General features: G+C 34.5%; 1 protein-coding gene across 1 annotated transcript; it reads right to left on the bottom strand.

Annotated features, from left to right (window-relative positions):
- Window positions 1-13,846: 13,846 nt before the first annotated feature.
- Window positions 13,847-14,278, bottom strand: LOC139899649 (uncharacterized). The gene has a single exon (XM_071882501.1). It carries the CDS (start codon window positions 14,276-14,278, stop codon window positions 13,847-13,849), a length of 432 nt encoding a protein of 143 aa, XP_071738602.1.
- Between the last annotated feature and the right edge of the window lie 6,836 nt (window positions 14,279-21,114).

The following is a 21,114-nucleotide window of genomic DNA, read 5'->3' on the forward strand; positions in this document are numbered from 1 at the left end:
ACCCCACGCCGGAAAACTCTCTTCTCTAGTGGCTTTTACACCTACTGTTGACCCATTTTGTGATTACACAATTGTCAATGGGGATATAGCACTATTGATGTCTTTTGTAACACTGAAGAGTGTGAATAGGAGAGCACGCATGTATCTGCAAAAAAGTGTTAATAAGGATAAAGTGGTGGACTTACTCATTTCATTAGAAATGGCCCAAAAAGCACTTTATATCCATAAGTTTAAAAAGAAAGGTACTTCCATTACCATTTCTACTTTTCCCAACACGGATACTATGGATTCAATTTTAGATATTGGTGGTGCCAAAACAGTGTTTGACTATCGTGAAAAAGAATTTTCTTCCCTTTCTCCTAATGCCTCGAAAGTTAACCATTCAAAAAAGAACACCTCTTTTATTTCTCATATTGCTTCAAACATAAGGGTTTAATAAGGCTCATGTTGAGAATGAAGGGTCTTTACTTAAATCTCCAACTTTTTACACTGTAAGCGAGATTAGAAGTAACGGTGCTTGACAGGGCATGAGCTCAATTATGCAGCCAAAAATTAATCACAAAACAGTGGCTTCAAAAATTTCTTAAAAAGAACTCAGAAAATTTGACATTTTTTGAAACAACCCAACCCGTATTTAACCCGACAAATTTTTTTTTATAAATAAACCATTCACACGCCACATTTGATGGTTACATGATGTCGACCAGTTTATACGAATCGTTTAAACATTCAACTAGTTTAAAGTTACATGATAGGCACGAAGGCCTTTAATCAAAAGCGTTACAAGTTCGACCACAAAATGATAGTTTTAAACCAAACGACACTCGAGCATGGTTTGGGGCTAAACTACCCAAAACGATAGGTCGTCTTCCAAAAGCTATGCCTACACAATCATCCAGGGAATATCTAATTCCCGGCAACCCCTTTTCCCTTCTCCATACTTGTACCTAAAAAGTAAACAACGAGAGGGGTAAGCAAAACGCTTAGTGAATGCAATAATTATACACATACATATATAATCTACTTACTTGCAATCACTTACACAATTATCGCATACACGCTAGCATGATAAATAGCATACCATCGCAAAGTATAAAGCTAAATCCTTGACAACACGAGCTAGCACAACAATAGCATATAACACGAAATATAATATGCTACACTACAACACATAACCATGGTTAACCAAAATACAAAGGGAACGATTTTCGCGAATGAACCGTTAGCCACTCAGACGTCAGTAGTGAAACGACTCGTCCATATTACTATAAACGCGGTACATTATTCATTGGTCCCATAGCGAGGTATTTGACCTCTATATGATACATTTTAGAAAATATTGCATTCGTTTCATAAAAAGACACACCCTTATTATATAAAATGCATGTTTTAAACAAGTGGGCGATTATTTAAGAAATAATCCCCATAATACATCGGTTTCCAAATACTACACACATGACATAACAGTCAAATATAATACATGACAAAGGTTTTATTGAATGCAACACTTCATTTAAACAAAAGCATGAGACTCCATGCACAGCTTGCTCAGATAATGCAACAGCGGAAGACTTTCTTAAGGACCTGAGAATAAACATGCTTAAACAGTCAATACAAAGGTTGGTGAGATATATAGGTTTAAAGCTAGCATCGATATAAATATAGACCACAAGATTTCATAGTTATAAATATTTCAATAAAGATATTCTATAAGTTGTTGAGCGCTTCGGTAACCATACTTAACCACAAATGTAGCATATTCCCTTTATTATGAAATCTCCATACACTGTACCAAGTGTAGTAAAAATGAAGTACTATGCAACCATTTACGATACTAGAGCGACTAGCCCGGTTGGGGTTGTCAAACCCGATAGATCTATCAATAGGATTCGCGCTTACATGTTCTTAAAACATGTAAATATTAGTTACCAAGCTATTAGGGAAGATATGCAATGTGGTACAACTCAACGTAGAATATGTTTTAAGTACTTGCGTCCATGGCGTAAAACATAAAATGCATGTATTCTCATCTCAAAATATTTTAAAAGTTTAAAAATGGGACTATATACTCACGGTAGTAAAAGTATATTAATAATAAGTTTTCAACTTATTAAAAATATGGCCGTCGTCCTTGGATTCACGAATCTAAAATAATAATAATGATTCAGATAATAATACGATATGTGAGTAAAATAAAACAAGTTCATAGTATACTTATATATTAATTTTTAACATTTTTATGTTAGTAGTCCTTTGTTAGTAGTCTAAAATAGTCCGAAATGTCCAACAGTCCAATAATCGGTATATATATAATCTTAGAATTACCTCACGACGTATTGTATATGTATTGTCTTTGCATCAACCCAGAGACGTATTGTATACGTATTGTCTTAGAATTTATCAAAACGTATTGCATACTTATTGTCTCAGGATTTATCAAAACGTATTGTATACTTATTGTCATGGAATGTACCAAGATTATTATATATATATATATATATATATATATATATATATATATATATATATATATATATATATATATATATATATATATATATATATATATATATATATATATATATATATACAATCTCGGAATTAACTAAGATTATAATATTTTGTTATACTAATGATAACATGTCCAAATATATATAGGAAAAGTTAGCAAGGATATGGTTAATATGCTTTTTACAATATAAATTTCGTCCATACAACGTTAATTTTAGCAGATTTTGTTTTGCTCGCCAAATATTCATTACAACTCCGTTTAAAGTGAATCAAATTGCTATGGTTTCATAATGAGCTATAGTATTTAGAACTAAACTGAAAAAGAAGTGGTTTATAGTCGGAGTTACAGGTTACAAGCCATATTTGAAAGAGGTAGTCATTTCCGTCGAAAAACGACATCTTGATGACCATTTTGAAAAACATACTTCCACTTTGAGTTTAACCATGATTTTTGGATATAGCTTCATGTTCATAAGAAATATCATTTTCTCAGAATAAAAACTTTTAAATCAAAGTTTATCACAGTTTTTAATTATCCAACCCAAAACAGCCCCCGGTTTTACTACGACGGCGTATGTCCGGTTTTACAGTGTTCTTCGTGTTTACAGGTTTTAGATCATTAAGTTAGCATATCATATAGATATAGAATATGTGTTTAGTGGATTTTAAAAGTTATGTTAGAAGAATTAACTTTGTTTGCGAACAAGTTTAGAATTAACTAAACTATGTTCTAGTGATTACAAGTTTAAATCTTCGAATAAGATAGTTATATATATATGAATCGAATGATGTTATGAACATCATTACTACCTCAAGTATAGTAGGTAAACCTACTAGAAATGATGAGAACTTAACTTGAGCTTCAAAGGATATTTGATGGCTTGGAAGTTCTTGAAGCAGAATCATGACACAAAAACAAGTTCAAGTAATATTACTACTTGATTTAAGGTAGTTATGTTTTTAAGAATTAAAACAAAGCTTGGATATGATTATTACCTTGATTAAGAATGAAAATTTACTGAGATTAGATGGAAGTTCTTGATCTTTGATGAGTTATTGGATTGGATTAAAAAGATTGGAAGTAATCTTGCAACTTCTTGATTCTAGGTTGTTTTTATGATGATTAAAGCTTGTAATTGAAGCTAAATGATGGGGAAAATACTTGGACATGATCAAGTATGAAGTTAGGAGTATTTTGAAAGATAATTGGGAGTGTAAGTATGAGTAAATGGAATGAAGAAATGGTGTGTATGCATAAAAACGTTTTTAGTTTATAAAGAAAGAAAAGATTCCTAATTTTGTTTTCTTGCTAAATAATTCATGCTACTTGACAAATGGTTGGTTCCACATGTTTCTTAATCATTTAAGGCTGCTAAAGAGCAGATTTTTATTGGTATATACCAATAGTAAATACATCTAGAAGCTGGGTATAATACGAGTGCAAATACCGAGCGAATACGAGTAGAAATCTTGATGAAAACAAATGGGAATACAATTGTGATTATTTTTGTTAAGTAAGAGTGTTTTGATATATGTATTGAAGTCCTTCAAATGTGTATTAATACATCTTAATACACTATATATATATACATTTTAACTGAGTCGTTAAATCATCGTTAGTCGTTACATGTAAGTGTTGTTTCGAAACCTTTAAGTTAATGACCTTGTTAAATGTAATTAATCCCATTGTTATTATATCTAATGGGATGTTAAATTGTTATATTATCATGATAATATAGTGTGTTAATATTTCTTAATACGATATATAAATATTAAGACGTTATTACAATGATAATCGTTACGTATATATATCGTTTCGAAATCCTTAAGTTAGTAGTCTCATTTTATGTATATAGTTCATTGTTAATATACTTAATGAGATACTTAATTATCATTTCATCATGTTAAATATCATTATAAGTTCATATATATGTATTATCATGTTATTTACAAGTTATAACGTTCGTGAATCATCGGACAAGTTGGGTGGTCACACGTTTACATAAAATTCGTTTCAATTAATCAAGTCTTAAAAAGTTTAATTGCTTAATATGTTGGAAACATTTAATCATGTAAATAATAATATTGTTCAATATATAATCATGGAAAAATCCGGGTCATGACAGTACCTACCCGTTAAAGAAATTTCGTCCCGAAATTTGAAGTAATACCTATTCAATGGGCGGTGTTTGTAAACAGCTGTGGATATTTCTATTTCATCTGGTCCTCTCTTTCCCAAGTGAACTCAAGACCTCTTCGAGCATTCCAACAAACCCTAACTATAGGTATGTTGCTTTGCTTGAGCCGTTTGACTTCACGATCCATGATTTCGACAGGCTCTTCTATAAAATGCAGTTTCTCGTCGATTTGAATTTCTTCAAGAGGAACAGTGAGGTCTTCTTTTGGAAGGCATTTCCTTAGGTTCAAGACGTGAAAGGTATTGTGTACTCCAGCAAGTTGTTGTGGTAGCTTAAGTCGATAAGCCACTGGTCCAATACGTTCGATGATCTTGAATAGTCCTACGTATCTTGGGTTCAATTTACCCCTCTTACCAAAGCGTATCACACCTTTCCAAGGTGACACCTTTAACATAACCATGTCATCAACCTGAAATTCTAACGGCTTCCTTCGAACATCAGCATAGCTCTTTTGACGACTTTGGGCGGTCTTCAATCTCTCCTTGATTTGCACAATCTTTTCAGTAGTCTCCTGTATGATCTCGGGACCAGTCAGTTGCCTGTCACCTACTTCATTCCAATAGATAGGGGATCTACACTTTCTTCCATAAAGTGCTTCGAATGGTGCAGCATTAATACTCGTATGATAACTGTTGTTATACGAGAATTCTGCCAATGGTAAATATTTATCCCATCCGTTTCCGAAATCGATCACACATGCTCTAAGCATGTCTTCAAGAGTCTGAATGGTCCTTTCACTTTGCCCATCGGTCTGAGGATGATATGCAGTGCTCATATCCAGACGAGTCCCTAGAGCTTCATGTAGTGATTGCCAAAACCTTGACGTAAACCTACTGTCGAGATCAGATATAATGGAAATAGGTACTCCATGTCTTGAAACAACTTCGTTCATGTATAATCGTACCAATTTCTCCATCTTATCCATTTCCTTCATAGGTAGGAAATGTGCAGATTTGGTGAGACGATCGACAATTACCCAAATGGTGTCATAACCCCATGCAGTCTTTGGTAGCTTCGTGATGAAATCTATAGTAATACATTCCCATTTTCATTCAGGGATTTCTGGTTGTTGAAGCAAACCTGATGGTTTCTGTTGTTCTGCCTTGACTTTAGAGCAAGTCAAACATTCTCCAATGTATGTTGCAATATTAGCTTTCAAATTTGGCCACCAAAAGTGTGCCTTAAGATCTTGATACATCTTTCTAGCTCCGGGATGTATCGAGTATCTCGTCTTATGTGCCTCATCCAAAACCAATTTTCTTAACCCTTTAAACTTCGGTACCCAAATACGTCCATTAAAATACAGAGTTCCGTCTTCTCGTATCTCAAGTTGCTTGACTAAACCCTTGAGCATCTCATTTCCAAAGTTTTCTTCAGTAAGAGCTCCTCGTTGAGCCTCCTTTATTTGTGTAGTCAGGTTTGTATGAATCTTCATATTCATTGCCCGTACTCAAATTGGCTCTCTTTCCTTCCTGCTTAAAGCATCTGCTACTACATTTGCTTTCCCGGGATGATAGCGAATTTCACAATCACAATCATAGTCGTTTATCAGCTCGACCCACCTACGTTGCCTCATGTTCAGTTGTTTTTGGTTGAAGATATGTTGAAGGCTTTTATGGTCAGTATACACAGTACATTTAACCCCGTACAAGTAGTGTCTCCAAATCTTTAATGCAAACACCACTGCTCCCAATTCTAGATCATGAGTCGTATAATTTTGTTCATGAATCTTCAATTGTCGGGATGCATATGCAACAACCTTCTTTCGTTGCATGAGGACACAACCAAAACCTTGTCGCGAAGCGTCACAATAAATTACAAAATCATCATTTCCTTCAGGTAACGATAGAACAGGCGATGTAGTCAACTTCTTCTTCAGTAATTGAAATGTGGCTTCCTGCTCAGAAGTCTATCCGTACTTCTTCCCTTTATGGGTTAATGCTATCAATGGTTTGGCTATCCGGGAAAAATCTTGAATAAACCTTCTGTAATAGCCAGCAAGACCCAAAAATTGGCGTATTTGCGTCAGAGTCTTTGGGGTTTCCCATTTTTCAATGGCTTCAACTTCGCAGGATCGACCTGAATTCCTTGACTGCTCACGATGTTACCAAGGAATTGTACTTCCTTTAACCAAAAGGCGCACTTAGAAAACTTTGCGTATAACTGTTCTTTCTTCAACAATTCCAACACCAACCTTAAATGTTGCTCATGTTCTTGTTCATTTTTGGAATAAATAAGAATATCACCAATAAAGACGATAACAAACTTATCCAAATACGGACTGCATACCCGATTCATGAGGTCCATGAATACAGCTGGTGCGTTTGTCAGCCCGAACAGCATGACTAAAAATTCATAATGACCGTAGCGTGTTCAAAATGCGATTTTCGGAATATCTTCTTATTTGACACGCAACTGATGATATCCCGATCTTAGATCGATTTTGGAGTAAACACGTGATCCTTGCAGCTGATCAAACAAGTCATCAATTCTCGGTAATGGGTACCAATTCTTGATAGTTAACTTGTTTAATTTGTGATAATCTATACACATTCAGAAGGATCCATCTTTCTTCTTGACGAATAAAATTGGAGCTCCCCACGGTGAAGTACTCGGTCGAATGAATCCACGGTCCAGTAATTCTTGTAACTGGCTTTGTAACTCTTTAATCTCAGACGGTGCAAGTCTATATGGAGCACGAGCCACTGATGCAGCTCCTGGTACTAAATCTATTTGAAATTCTACAGATCTAAATGCAGGTAATCCCGGCAACTCTTCCGGAAAGACTTCAGGAAAATCTCTTGCCACAGGCACGTCGTTGATGCTCTTCTCTTTTTCCTTCGTTTCAACTTTATTAACATGTGCTAGGATAGCATATCACCCTTTCTTCAAGCACTTTTGGACTTTCAAGCAGCTAATGAGTTTTGGCTTTATGTTACCCTTCTCTCCATATATCATTACTGTCGTTTTATCCTTATGAGGAATGCGAATTGCCTTCTTGGCACACACAACCTCAGCTCCTATTTTAGACATCCAGTCCATGCCGACTATTACATCAAAACTTCCTAATTCTACGGGTATCAAATCAATTTTAAATGTTTCTTCGGCTAACTTTATTTTACAATCATGGCAAATTTTATCGGCTTTAATTAGTTTACCATTAGCTAACTCATTCATGTACTTAGCATCTAGAGGTAACGATGAACAATTCAATTTAGCGTAAAAGTCTCTACACATGTAACTTCTATCGGCACCAGTATCAAATATAATAGATGCTGATAAGTCATTAATGGTAAACGTACCCGTAACAAGCTCCGGGTCTTCACATGCCTCTCTAGCATTAATAACAAATGCTCTTCCCCGTGCAGGTCCGTTATTCTTCTCTGGATCCGGGCACTGGCTCTTAATATGACCCTGTTTCCTACACCCGTAACAAGTAACAGTAGCCAGGGCAGTTCTATTTGCATTGGTGGCATGAGTCTTGGTGCCATTTGTATTTGTAACAGGAACCCAACAATCTTCAGCAAGATGACCCCTTCGATTACATTTGTTGCACACCACATTGTAAAAACCAGTGTGATGTTTGTGGCATCTGTTACATAAGGGATTACGCCCTTTGAAACCCGAGCTTGAACCACTACCCGCACCTTGCGTGGTTTCCTGTTTCTTGAGAGATTGTTGCTGGTGACCTCGATCACGGTTTCCATCCCACTTTCTTTTGTTATCCAATACCTTGGCATCGGTATTTGATGCATTCTTATCCAGGATGATCTGATCCATTAGCTCGTTTACCATGGTGATAGCTTCATGAATTGTCTTGGGTTTGTATGCTGTAACATTGGCCTTGATGTTCTTTGGCATACCATCTTTGTACAATTCAATCTTTCGCTCTTCTGTTGGTACCAATTCAGGACATAACAAGGCTAATTCCATGAATCGCCTGTTATAGTTGGTAAGTTCTATTCCAACAACTTTCAGATTTCGTAACTCGGCTTCCATCTTCCTAACCTCGTTCCTTGGGCAGTATTAGTTGATTAGCATATTTTTCAATTCCTCCCAAGGAGTATCATATGCTTCATCGCCCCCTACAGCTTTTACATAGTTTTTCCACCATATAAGTGCACCATCCTGTAATGTGCATGAAGCATACTTTGTCCGATCCCCTTCCGCACAACCACTAATTTTAAATACGGACTCCAGTTTTTCGAACCATCGGGTTAAACCGACTGGTCCTTCTGTTCCACTGAATGATGAAGGTTTGCAACCTTGAAATTCTTTGTATGAGCATCCAACACGAGGGTTTGTGTTGTTTGCTGCTGCTCTTGGCGCTTCGACCCAAAGCATTCGGTCGTTTACGCATTGGTTGATAAGCTCCTCAATTTCTTGTTCCGTCATTCGATTTAATCGAGCCATGTTTCTTCAATAAACATATAAGATAATTAATCACATAGAATATTATAGATGTAGCAAGTAATTAATGGTACATCATGGCATATTAATAATATGAACCAATTATTATAAAAGCATTTTCTTCTTATTAGCGTTTTATAATTGTAGCTCGGGTAGTACCTACCCGTTAAAGTTCATACTTAATAGCTAGTACACAAATTAACTACTACAATCATGATAATATCCTATCATGAAAAACTTATTGCATTAATACTTCACGCTTATTCTTTTGGTACAATATTTTACAATAATTCAATACCACTATTTACATAAAACATATGTAAGATGAAATATAGCAATGATATATTATTATATAAGGCGTGAAGTCGAATAGCTGCAAAAACAGATTAGAAACGATGAGGCTTCCTTGGGAATTCAAAGAAATCTGGGAAATCAAAGAATTTTCGCTTCCCTACTGTGAGAGTGCATATTTCAGTGGTAAGTCTAGGTTTTGGTTGGGGTTCAGTAGATGACATTTCTGTAGTATTGGTAAGACATGGTTGACTAGGTGTGGTAGTATCGGGAGCACTTGGTACAATAATTGTTTTATTAGTTTCTGCTTTTGGAATTTCTAGGTTGTTGATTATAGGTTTCTCTTCTGGTTCCTCTGGGAATTGTGAGTCTTCCAAAAATGCATCCGACTCCAGGTTATCATCGTCATCAGTTATATAGATGATTGATACACCTTCCTTCGGGTCATCGTCGTTATCAAATAAGTCGATGATTAGTACTTTTGCTGGAGATTCAACTTCGGAGTCGCTGAATGTGATAATGAGATTGGTGCTAGAAGTAGACATCTATCACACATTAACTAACACATTAGTAATATACCACATAATATTTACATGTTATAATATTTAATTTTCGACCAAAAATGATAAGTAATGGTTTTCAAAAACAAGTTCGGTCAAAGTCCAGACTCACTAATGCATCATAACAAATACCGGTCAGACACACTAATACAATTTCTGGTTCGCTAAGACCTCTGCTCTGATACCAACTGAAACGACTCGTCCATATTACTATAAATGCGGTACATTATTCATTGGTCCCATAGCGAGGTATTTGACCTCTATATGATACATTTTAGAAAATATTGCATTCGTTTCATAAAAAGACATACCCTTATTATACATAATGCATGTTTTAAACAAGTGGGCGATTATTTAAGAAATAATCCCCATAATACATCGGTTTCCAAATACTACACACGTGACATAACAGTCAAATATAATACATGACAAAGGTTTTATTGAATGCAACACTTCATTTAAACAAAAGCATGAGACTCCATGCACAGCTTGCTCAGATAATGCAACAGCGGAAGACTTTCTTAAGGACCTGAGATTATTATATATACCAAGATTATTATATATACTTATGATTTATCAAAACGTATTGTATACTTATTGTCATGGAATGTACCAAGATTATTAAATATATATATATATATATATATATATATATATATATATATATATATATATATATATATATATATATATATATATATATATATATATATATATATATATATATATATATATATATATATATACACAATCTCGAAATTAACTAAGATTATAATATTTTGTTATATTAATGATAACATGTCTAAATATATATAGGAAAAGTTAGCAAGGATATGGTTAATATAGTTTTTACAATATAAATTTTGTCCATATAACGTTAATTTTAGCAGATTTTGTTTTGCTCGCCAAATATTCATTACAACTCCGTTTAAACTGAATCAAATTGCTATGGTTTCATAATGAGATGTAGTATTTAGAACTAAACTGAAAAAGTAATGGTTTATAGTCAGAGTTACAGGTTACAAGCCATATTTGAAAGAGGTAGTCATTTTCGTCGAAAAATGACATCTTGATGACCATTTTGAAAAACATACTTCCACTTTGAGTTTAACCATGATTTTTGGATATAGTTTCATGTTCATAAGAAATGTCATTTTCTCAGAAGAAAAACTTTTAAATCAAAGTTTATCATAGTTTTTAATTATCCAACCCAAAACAGCCCCCGGTTTTACTACGACGGCGTATGTCCGGTTTTACGATGTTCTTCGTGTTTACAGGTTTTAAATCATTAAGTTAGCATATCATATAGATATAGAATACGTGTTTAGTGGTTTTTAAAAGTTATGTTAGAAGGATTAACTTTGTTTGCGAACAAGTTTAGAATTAACTAAACTATGTTCTAGTGATTACAAGTTTAAATCTTCGAATAAGATAGTTATATATATATGAATCGAATGATGTTATGAACATCATTACTACCTAAATTATAGTAGGTAAACCTATTGGAAATGATGAGAAAATAACTTGAGCTTCAAAGGATCTTTGAAGGCTTGGAAGTTCTTGAAGCAGAATCATGACACGAAAACAAGTTCAAGTAAGATTACTACTTGATTTAAGGTAGTTATGTTTTTAGGAATTAAACCAAAGCTTGGATATGATTATTACCTTGATTAAGAATGAAAATTTACTGAGATTAGATGGAAGTTCTTGATCTTTGATGAGTTGTTGGATTGGATTAAAAAGATTGGAAGTAATCTTGCAACTTCTTGATTCTAGGTTGTTTTTATGATGATTAAAGCTTGTAATTGAAGCTAAATGATGGGGAAAATACTTGGAGATGATCAAGTATGAAGTTAGGAGTATTTTAAGAGAGAATTGGGAGTATAAGTATGAGAAAATGGAATGAAGAAATGGTGTGCATGCAAAAAAATGTTTTTAGTTTATAAAGAAAGAAAAGATTCCTAATTTTGTTTTCTTGCTAAATAATTCATGCTACTTGACAAATGGTTGGTTCCACATGTTCCTTAATCATTTAAGGCTGCTAAGGAGCAGATTTTTATTGGTATATACCAATAGTAAATACATCTAGAAGCTGGGTATAATACGAGTGCAAACACCGAGCGAATACGAGTAGAATTCTTGATGAAAACAAATGGGAATACAATTGTGATTATTTTTGTTAAGTAAGAGTGTTTTGATATATGTATTGAAGTCCTTCAAATGTGTATTAATACATCTTAATACACTATATATATATATATATATACATTTTATCTGAGTCGTTAAATCATCGTTAGTCGTTACATGTAAGTGCTGTTTCGAAACCTTTAAGTTAATGACCTTGTTAAATGTAATTAATCCCATTGTTATTATATCTAATGGGATGTTAAATTGTTATATTATCATGATAATGTGGTGTGTTAATATATCTTAATACGATATATAAATATTAAGACGTTATTACAACGATAATCGTTACGTATATATATCGTTTCGAAATCCTTAAGTTAGTAGTCTCATTTTATTTATATAGTTCATTATTAATATACTTAATGAGATACTTAATTATCATTTCATCATGTTAAATATCTATATAAGTTCATATATATATTATCATGTTATTTACAAGTTATAACGTTCGTGAATCATCGGACAAGTTGGGTGGTCACACGTTTACATAAAATTCGTTTCAATTAATCAAGTCTTAAAAAGTTTGATTGCATAATATTTGGAAACATTTAATCATGTAAATATTAATATTGTTCAATATATAATCATGGAAAAATCCGGATCATGACAACTAGTATGCATCACTGGTCCCTTGGGTGGTATCGAACGCCCGAACTTTAAACCTACCCGTCACGTGAAATGTGATATCGAACGCCCGAACTTTAAACCCACAATTCACGCCCGCGCACACATATGATATGGTATCGAATGCCCAAATTTAAACCCATATCACATGCCACACATGATGAAGAGGTATCGAATGCCTGAACTTTAAACCCTCATCCCATGCCAACACGATGTGGTATCGCATACCCGAACTTAAAACCCACATCGCATTTCGCACAAGTAAATACATTACATGCACACATGTATAATTATTCCACTCACCTTATCACTTCGGTGATGATTAAACACTTCCGCAAGCTTCAAAGCAAAGTACCTAATACATTAAGTACATAATCAACACACAAACTAGTTGGGCTAACCACCAACATTTAACTCTTGTGCATTTAGAGCACTGGGAGTGGTGACTGATGTCACTTGGCATGTCAACCTGACTTACTGAGTCAGAAAAAGTGGGGAGTGGTGACCTATGTCAGTTGGGCATGTCAGTTTATATTTTTATTATTATTTTAATGATTTTAAATATAACATAAATTGATAAAATTATAAAAATTAACATAAATGAAAATAACTTTCATTAAAAATAAAAAAAAACATTACATTTCCTAATAATTAAAAAACATATGATCCTAAAAAATAAAAATAAAAAATTAGGTTATCGCGATTAAAAAGTTACAATTCGTTAACTATTTCTTCATCGCGATTATGCCATAGATGTGAAACTAGAGTATGTCGAAGATACTCATGCTCGTCTTTGTCACATAGCTCTTTTGTCTTCTCAGCATATACATAACACCTTTTGTACCAAGTTGATCCTTGTAGGTTGTTGACAGGCAAGTAGTAAGATTTATTTTCAGCGATGTTAAAACCATTGTATTCAATTATCATGTTATGCAATATGATGCAACCATACATGATTCTTTTGATTTTGTTTACGCTATATGCCCTAGCAGGTTGTCTTAAAATACCCCAACGACCTTGCAAAATTCCAAATGTCCTCTCAACGTCTTTACGAACTGCAGATTATTTCTTTGTAAAGTATTTCCTTTTTGCGTCAACAACACTTGAGAATCCCTTAACGAAAGAAGCCCACGAAGGGTAAATCCCATCGGCAAGATAGTAGCCTTGATCAAAATCAACGTCCCCAATTTCGTATGGAACTTGAGGAGCCGTGTCAGTTAGTAAACTATCAAACAATGGAGATACATTAAGGACATTCAAGTCATTGTTCGAACCGGCCATTCCAAAATATGCATGCCAAATCCAATTGTCATACGGTGCAATGGCTTCCAACATGATTGTCGGGTAACCGTGATCGCCTCGGGTGAAATGCCATTTCCATGCATTTAGACATTTTCCCCAAGCCCAATGCATACAATCAATGCTTCCAAGCATTCCAGGAAAGCCATGAAGTTCTTCATGTTTATGATACAACCGACGTATATCATCTTCCATTGGTTCTCTCATGTATACATTTGCATACAAATCTATAATACATCTTGTAAAATTTTGCAAAGACTCACGTGATGTTCTCTCTAAAATTTGTAAATATTCGTTAAATAGATCCGGTGAATCACCGTATGCTAATTGACGAATGCCAGACGTGACTTTTAAAATAGTAGATACTCCGAGAACACCACGTACATCGGGACGTTGTTGAAAATAAGTAAACCACTTTGGTGCATTGGGACGAGTAGAGTAAGAAAGTATACCTTCAATTATTTTTTTAAGAAGACTTTGTGACATTCGATAACGCCGTTTGAAATAATCAGGGGGATACTTCGGATCTCGAACAAAGTAATCTTTCATCAAACGATTGTGCGCTTCTACACGATCACGACGAATGTATCGACGTTTTCATCTTTAGCTTTGAGCCTCATTTTATTCCTCGACCTCTCTACGTATTTCCACATTATTTCGATAAGCAAATATACTTTTCATTGCGTTCACCAAACTTTCTTCGTCGGAAATACTCATTTTTAAAGAAATATTTTTATTTTGATGAGAGAATTTGGATTTGATTGTGTGAGTATATGTTGAGTAAAATGGAAGTATATATAGAAGATTTAAGAAAAAAATTAAATATATATATATATATATATATATATATATATATATATATATATATATATATATATATATATATATATATATATATATGTATATATACTCCAACGGCTACTTGCTGAGTACATTTTTTTTTACTTCTGAACGGTCCATTTTGAGTTTAATTTGCGTCGCATGGGAGACTGACTAAGGGGGGACAGAACATGCTGAAGCAAGAGGGGAGTGGGGCGACTTGCGACTAGGAGCCCGACGTGGAGGTGACATGCCTCCACTCCCACTGCTTTTAATGACTTAGTTGCATTAACTGACCCATTTACGCCAAAACCGGCCATTTAAAGTCAAGACCATCATTGATCATTAAAAGCTAGTGATTAAAGTCCAATAACATCAACTAACACAAAATATGGGTGTTTCATACCCATCTTGCCTAACTAGGTCAACCATTACCCATTTGACCCATTTTCAAGTCATGACCCACCATTTAGTCAAACCTGAACCCACTAACAACACTTTCACTAACACATAAGTGTGTTAGTGATTTAACAACATAAATAGCTCTACAAACTCCAAATCACAAGGCTAAACCCTAGATTACAACCCTTAGGGTTTCCATACATCAAGTTCACCCAAAATTGCCCATTTAACCCCAAAATGGGTCTTACAAGCTTTAAATGAACAAACCCTAGCTACAAATTAAATTGAACTCAAAACCCGGAGTTAAAATTTACCAATACTATTAAGATGTAGCTAGAGATGTAGGGAACAACTTTAAAACTTGGACTCAGGCGAGATCTGGTCTTCTTCTTCCCCAAAGTGAGCTCTCTCTCACTAAAACTCTATTCTCTCTCTAAACTGAATGTGAGTAGATGAAAGAGTGTTAAATGAGGTTAGGGTAAGCTTGTATCAGCTTTTAAGCTCTCCAAACCGTCCACAAGTGAAAAGACCAAAACACCCCAAAAGATACCCTCAAAACGGGTTAAAATTGTCAATTCAGCGACTTTGTCGCGTTTCGCGACGACCTGTCGCATTTCGCGACAACCAAGACGCGACAACTGTGACGCCCTTACAAAACCATCATGTACGGATCATCAAAAACAGGTCCATTACACGGTATAATACTACATGCTGTTTTAAAACAAGTTTTGCATTCATGAAAAGATAACGTTTTACAAAAGATGAATAGAAAACATTAACATGAGTATATGCTACTAAGGTCATTACAATGCCATTGTTTAAAAAGAACATAAGTTGTGAATGCAAAGTAAAAGTTCCATGCTTGAGACATCTCTAAATAATGCAGCGGAAGTCTAATACAGCAATTCTATAACAGCAAGTCTATACACCAAGACTATAACAGCAAGTCTAACAGCGGAAGCAACAACGTCTAAGCACCTGAGAAAATACATGCCTAAAAAGTCAACATGAATTTTGGTGAGCTATAGTTTGTTTGTATTCGGTAATGTAATGTAGACCACGAGATTTCAGTGCTTCAACCAGCGTTTCAAATCAGTATGATAAAGTATATGCTTATCCGTGGGCATCCGGTAACTAACTTAACGTAATAATAATACCCCCTAAAAGTACACTTGGCGAGTGCGTATGTTCTCGAAGTATCAAACACCCATTAAATGGTAGTGCGGCTAGCCATAGTGGGGATGTCAAACCCTATGTATCCATATCTAATATTCGCGTTCACCAGTTCAAAAACCAATGCTTAAACGTTACCGTGCTAAGGGGAATCTTTGTGCCGTTATATCACCCACACATATGTAAAGTTTAAGTACTTGTGCCTAGTATGTAAAACATAAAAAGCGCATGTATTCTCAGTCCCAAAAATAGTTTAAGTAAAAAGGGAAGCTATAACTCACAGTGAATGTGCGGTAAAATCGATACGACAATGTAAGCAAGTAGTAAGTCGGTCCAAACAAGTAAGTTGGTCGATCCAAAAGGTCCTCAACCTAAGTCAAAGGTTACTATGTCAGTGAATTGTCCCCAAAAGTTTAAAAGTGAATAAATTAAGTTTAAGTATCATCATCATCATTCGTAAATGATAAAGTAAGTTTTCAACAAGAATAGAGATCGAAACAAAAGGCTGACTTCGGACAGCTACTACGACCTCTATACAAAACAAAAAGACGCGTGGTCAGTGTCCAAGGCTCCGTATGTGAGTCCTCTAACCGCTTTCTAAGTTTCAGATCCTAAATCGATGTCGTTTGACCGTGGCGATGGTTCAAGCACGAGTAGGTCGGAATTTTCAGCACGTCGTTACAAGGGCGTAATGATTTTCGAAAGGCTATAAATCCTAAACCGTATATCGGATTTAGGCGAGTCCTAAACGAAAAGTCATATACTAGAACTGAAATAACTGAAAATCAGTTTTCCAGAAGTCCTAGGAGTCTGATCAGACACCGAAAAATAGCAAATAATTGCTCCGGTGGGTTCCTTGGTGCTTGACGCTCATCACGGTTCTCATCCTTGATGCGTGTAAGCTTCAAGTGTACAACTCTTTGATGTTTTAGCATCACTTTGACCAAGTTTCAATCATCAACACACAACTAAGAGTAAAAGCTAACATTCTACAAGTTTTGAACATCAAGGTTGTCTCTTTATTGTATAAACACAATAATGCTTCAACCTTTGTCCTTTTGACACAAGTTTATGCATCTTCATCATATGAGATGATGAAGACTTGATTTTTATCACCATAAAAATCATAAAAAGGTTCCAAGCAAGTGAGATCTACAATAATAACTTAGATCTTCAAGTATTAAGAAACTCTAAGCTAGAAAGCTTGGATCTTTACAAGATTAATGAGACCATAAGCTAGAAAGCTAAGATCTAGTAAAAGTAATGAGACCATAAGCTAAAAAGCTTAGATCTTTAAAAAAATAATGAAACCCTAAGCTAGGAAGCTTGGATCTTTAATGATCTTGAAGATCCTTAAAGCAAAAGGCTAGATCTTCAAGTTACATGAAGATCATAAACACAAGTTTTGATCTTTTTAACAAAATAAAGGGATCATAAGCTAGAAAACTTAGATCCAACAAAATAATGAAGATTCAAAGCTAGAAAGCTTGAATCTTTCATGTTCTTGAAGGATTCAAATCAAAGTTTGAATCTTCAAGGTATAACAAGATCAAGAAGCTAAAAAGCTTGATCCTTTAGTGATGATGATGATGATGATGTCAAAAATGATAAGAGAAGAAGAAGAAGAAGAAGAAAAAAATTTAAAACTTACAATTTTTAGAGTGAGAAAGACTAGAGAGAAAATTAGAGAGTAAGTGTGTGTAAAATGTGAATGAGATCAAGTGTGAAATGGGTGGAAATGGCTTGGTATTTATAGTGGGGAGGGTGGTGTTTGGCCGTGGGCATCAAGGGGACAAAAGGGGGACAACTTTTGCTTTTTGGTTAGTGGTGGTCTAAAGGTGGTGCTTATGTTAGGATCCCATGAAACATGTATGGTAATGGTGAACAAAAATGCTAGTATGTTGGCTCTTATTAATGGGCATTTGTCTTTCATTAGTGGGTCATTAACTTATTAAAATTGGGCTAATTAAATAGTCCATTAGCTAGAGTAAGGTGGGTTAAAGTCCAACAAGGTAGAAAGTCCAACAAGACTAACTAGTGAGCATAAGTAAATTACTAAGCGTAATTAAGCAACCAATAACCCAAGTAATTGTTATTTGGAAATAACAATTAGTATTACGTGGTCGTAATATTCCAATTACGACAAAAGTTAAACGTATACCAAGTACGTAGCTCGTTTTAAACGTCAAGTGACAATAACGGTCATAAAAGTATTCGGGGACCAAGTTAAGTGATTAAGCACTTAATAGCACGTTGTAAGGTATTAACGGAAGTAATTAATCATGAAATAAGATCCTAGAGCATAAACTAGCACAGTACGCACATATACGTAGATTCGTGAAAGTATAGAGCATAAAAATATAAGTTAAAAAAGTCGGGTCGTTACATTACCCACCTGTTAAAGAAAATTTCGTCCCGAAAATTTTGAGGAGTGACCAACAACGGTCCCGAATTTGAAGAAGAATGAGTGTATCAAAGTTCTGAGGGACTCGTGGGCTCAGAAGTGAATTATTTACCTTGAAAGGTACTTGGTCGTATAAAAGTATGAATAGGAATATGCCATTAATTAAGTCTCTTGTCCTAAGAGATCAACAAATTGATTTCGTTTCTTGCTAACATGAATGTGTCATCCGAATATATACCCACAAAAGGAAAGATGATGTTTTTAGCCTTACAGGCATCTTCAGTAAGCTGGATGCATGAAATACATCATGAATGTTACTAAACTCATCTAAAATATTGAGCGCTTATGTCGCAATACAAAGCTGACAGATGGAATGAAAAACATGGTGATCACAACATACTGCATGTGAACTTATCCTTGGATGGAACGAAATCATAGTTCCTGAATGTAACTATATCCCTTCAGTTACATGTTGAAGTTATGGTTAACATCGACTAGAGCAACATATAGTTGCAACCAACGAGGGAAGAAATATATAGAGTAACCACATCAGTGTCGTAGATGTTTTAAGCAGTCCCCTTCCAAGAGGATAACAAGATTCATATATTCTTAAAGTATCTTATATTACATTTCCGAAAGAAAATCGCACGAAAGGTGTGATCTTTGAACGAGAGTGAACTCTATGAGCGGTTCGTTCTGAATTTATCCTTATACTTAAGGGGATGCGTGGATGAGAAGATACGTGAACTCTTGGTCCTAAAGAATGGTTTACTCCAAGTGAAAAGAATCTCCAAAAATGATTTCTTGTACCTCAATATACTGATTCATAGAGATGATGTTTACGAGGGTGTTGCGATTAGTCGTGAAACATTGAGAGTAGAAACCGCCTAGTGCCTTTCCTACGATAGGGTGACCACTGAGTGTACCCTAGAAAACTAATTTACCGGCCCGCGTTCTTGCCATGTCTAACCTTAAAAAAGAACATTTTATGAGCGCAAAGACTTCCTAACAAATTTTATAAAACTGCCATCCAAAGTGGCTCAAGAGTTTTTAACAGAGATTTTAATCGTAAGCTTCATCCCTGACGGAGGACGAAAGGAAATGTGATTAAAACGAAAACCTTTAATAAAATCAACCAAGAAAGTTTTGAAAAATCTTTGAACGTTTGATGTAACAACATAAACAGAACGAAGTTCTTAGAAAATTTGGAAATATGTACAACGTGTACCATTTTGCACAAAACTATTTGACCTAAGTTAAACAACTCAATAAAGGAGTGATTTTTAAATAATTTGAAGGTATAACTTAGTATGTACTAACCAAAATATGTAAAGGTGAATTTATTAACTTAATTATATACATACATATATGATTTTTATAAGTCGCATAAGTGACAGAAAAATTTTATTACTTTCATTTGTCCATAAATCTCGTGAGGACCGCACAAATAAACAACGTGTAAAAATTTTCGATAACATAGTTTTTCGTATTTCAGAGGTTACGAGTTGAAAAAGACCGAATGAAAAATCTTTGAATTATCAGGTGACATGTTACTAGGTAATGAAAACTAATGAATTAATGTAGTTTTGATAATTATCAGAACATAAGTCTTTGGGCAAAAAATGTTCATGTGCGAAGCCGTTGCTAAAAAAAAGTAAGGTATGAAGGATAGAGCATGAGGACGAGAAGTTGCAAAATGCCAAACAGGTTATGACTAATATTAAAGTCGAAATACCCATGGTGTTAATATCACTAAATGAGAATCTCCTGGAATAAGTCAGGACTTAGAGTTATGTAAGAAAGAGCATCGCTCCAACAGGTGTGACAAATAGGATCCCTGAGGTAACGCAATAATTTTGAATGGTTTAAGTGTTAGTGGATGCCCAAAGGCTCTGCATGACGTGGTAGTAAGTGCCTTCAACACACACACACGTACACACACATGAATCTCTCGATGGTTGTAAAGTCTTCATGATGACTTGGATACGAATAAGCAACGAAAATTTTATAGAAATCGTTTTATGTGACAATGTAAGAAAAGAAACGAATTTATTAGTAGACTAGAGTTATGTACAACATGTATTATTCTAAGTAAAATATCTTTTGAATAAAAGAATTGATTTGTAAAAGTGAAAGTAAAATTTCATACGTACTAGTCAAAATAAGTAATCATTTACTTTATTATATAAACACAACTGTTTCTAAAATTTGTACGAATGCAATAAAATAAATT

This window comes from Rutidosis leptorrhynchoides, chromosome 3, assembly GCF_046630445.1.
Source record: "Rutidosis leptorrhynchoides isolate AG116_Rl617_1_P2 chromosome 3, CSIRO_AGI_Rlap_v1, whole genome shotgun sequence".
Taxonomy (NCBI): Eukaryota; Viridiplantae; Streptophyta; class Magnoliopsida; order Asterales; family Asteraceae; genus Rutidosis; species Rutidosis leptorrhynchoides.

Bases quoted from the DNA above. Each gene is read 5' to 3' on its own strand.
- LOC139899649 (XM_071882501.1), bottom strand. From the start codon at position 14,278: ATGGAAGATGATATACGTCGGTTGTATCATAAACATGAAGAACTTCAT.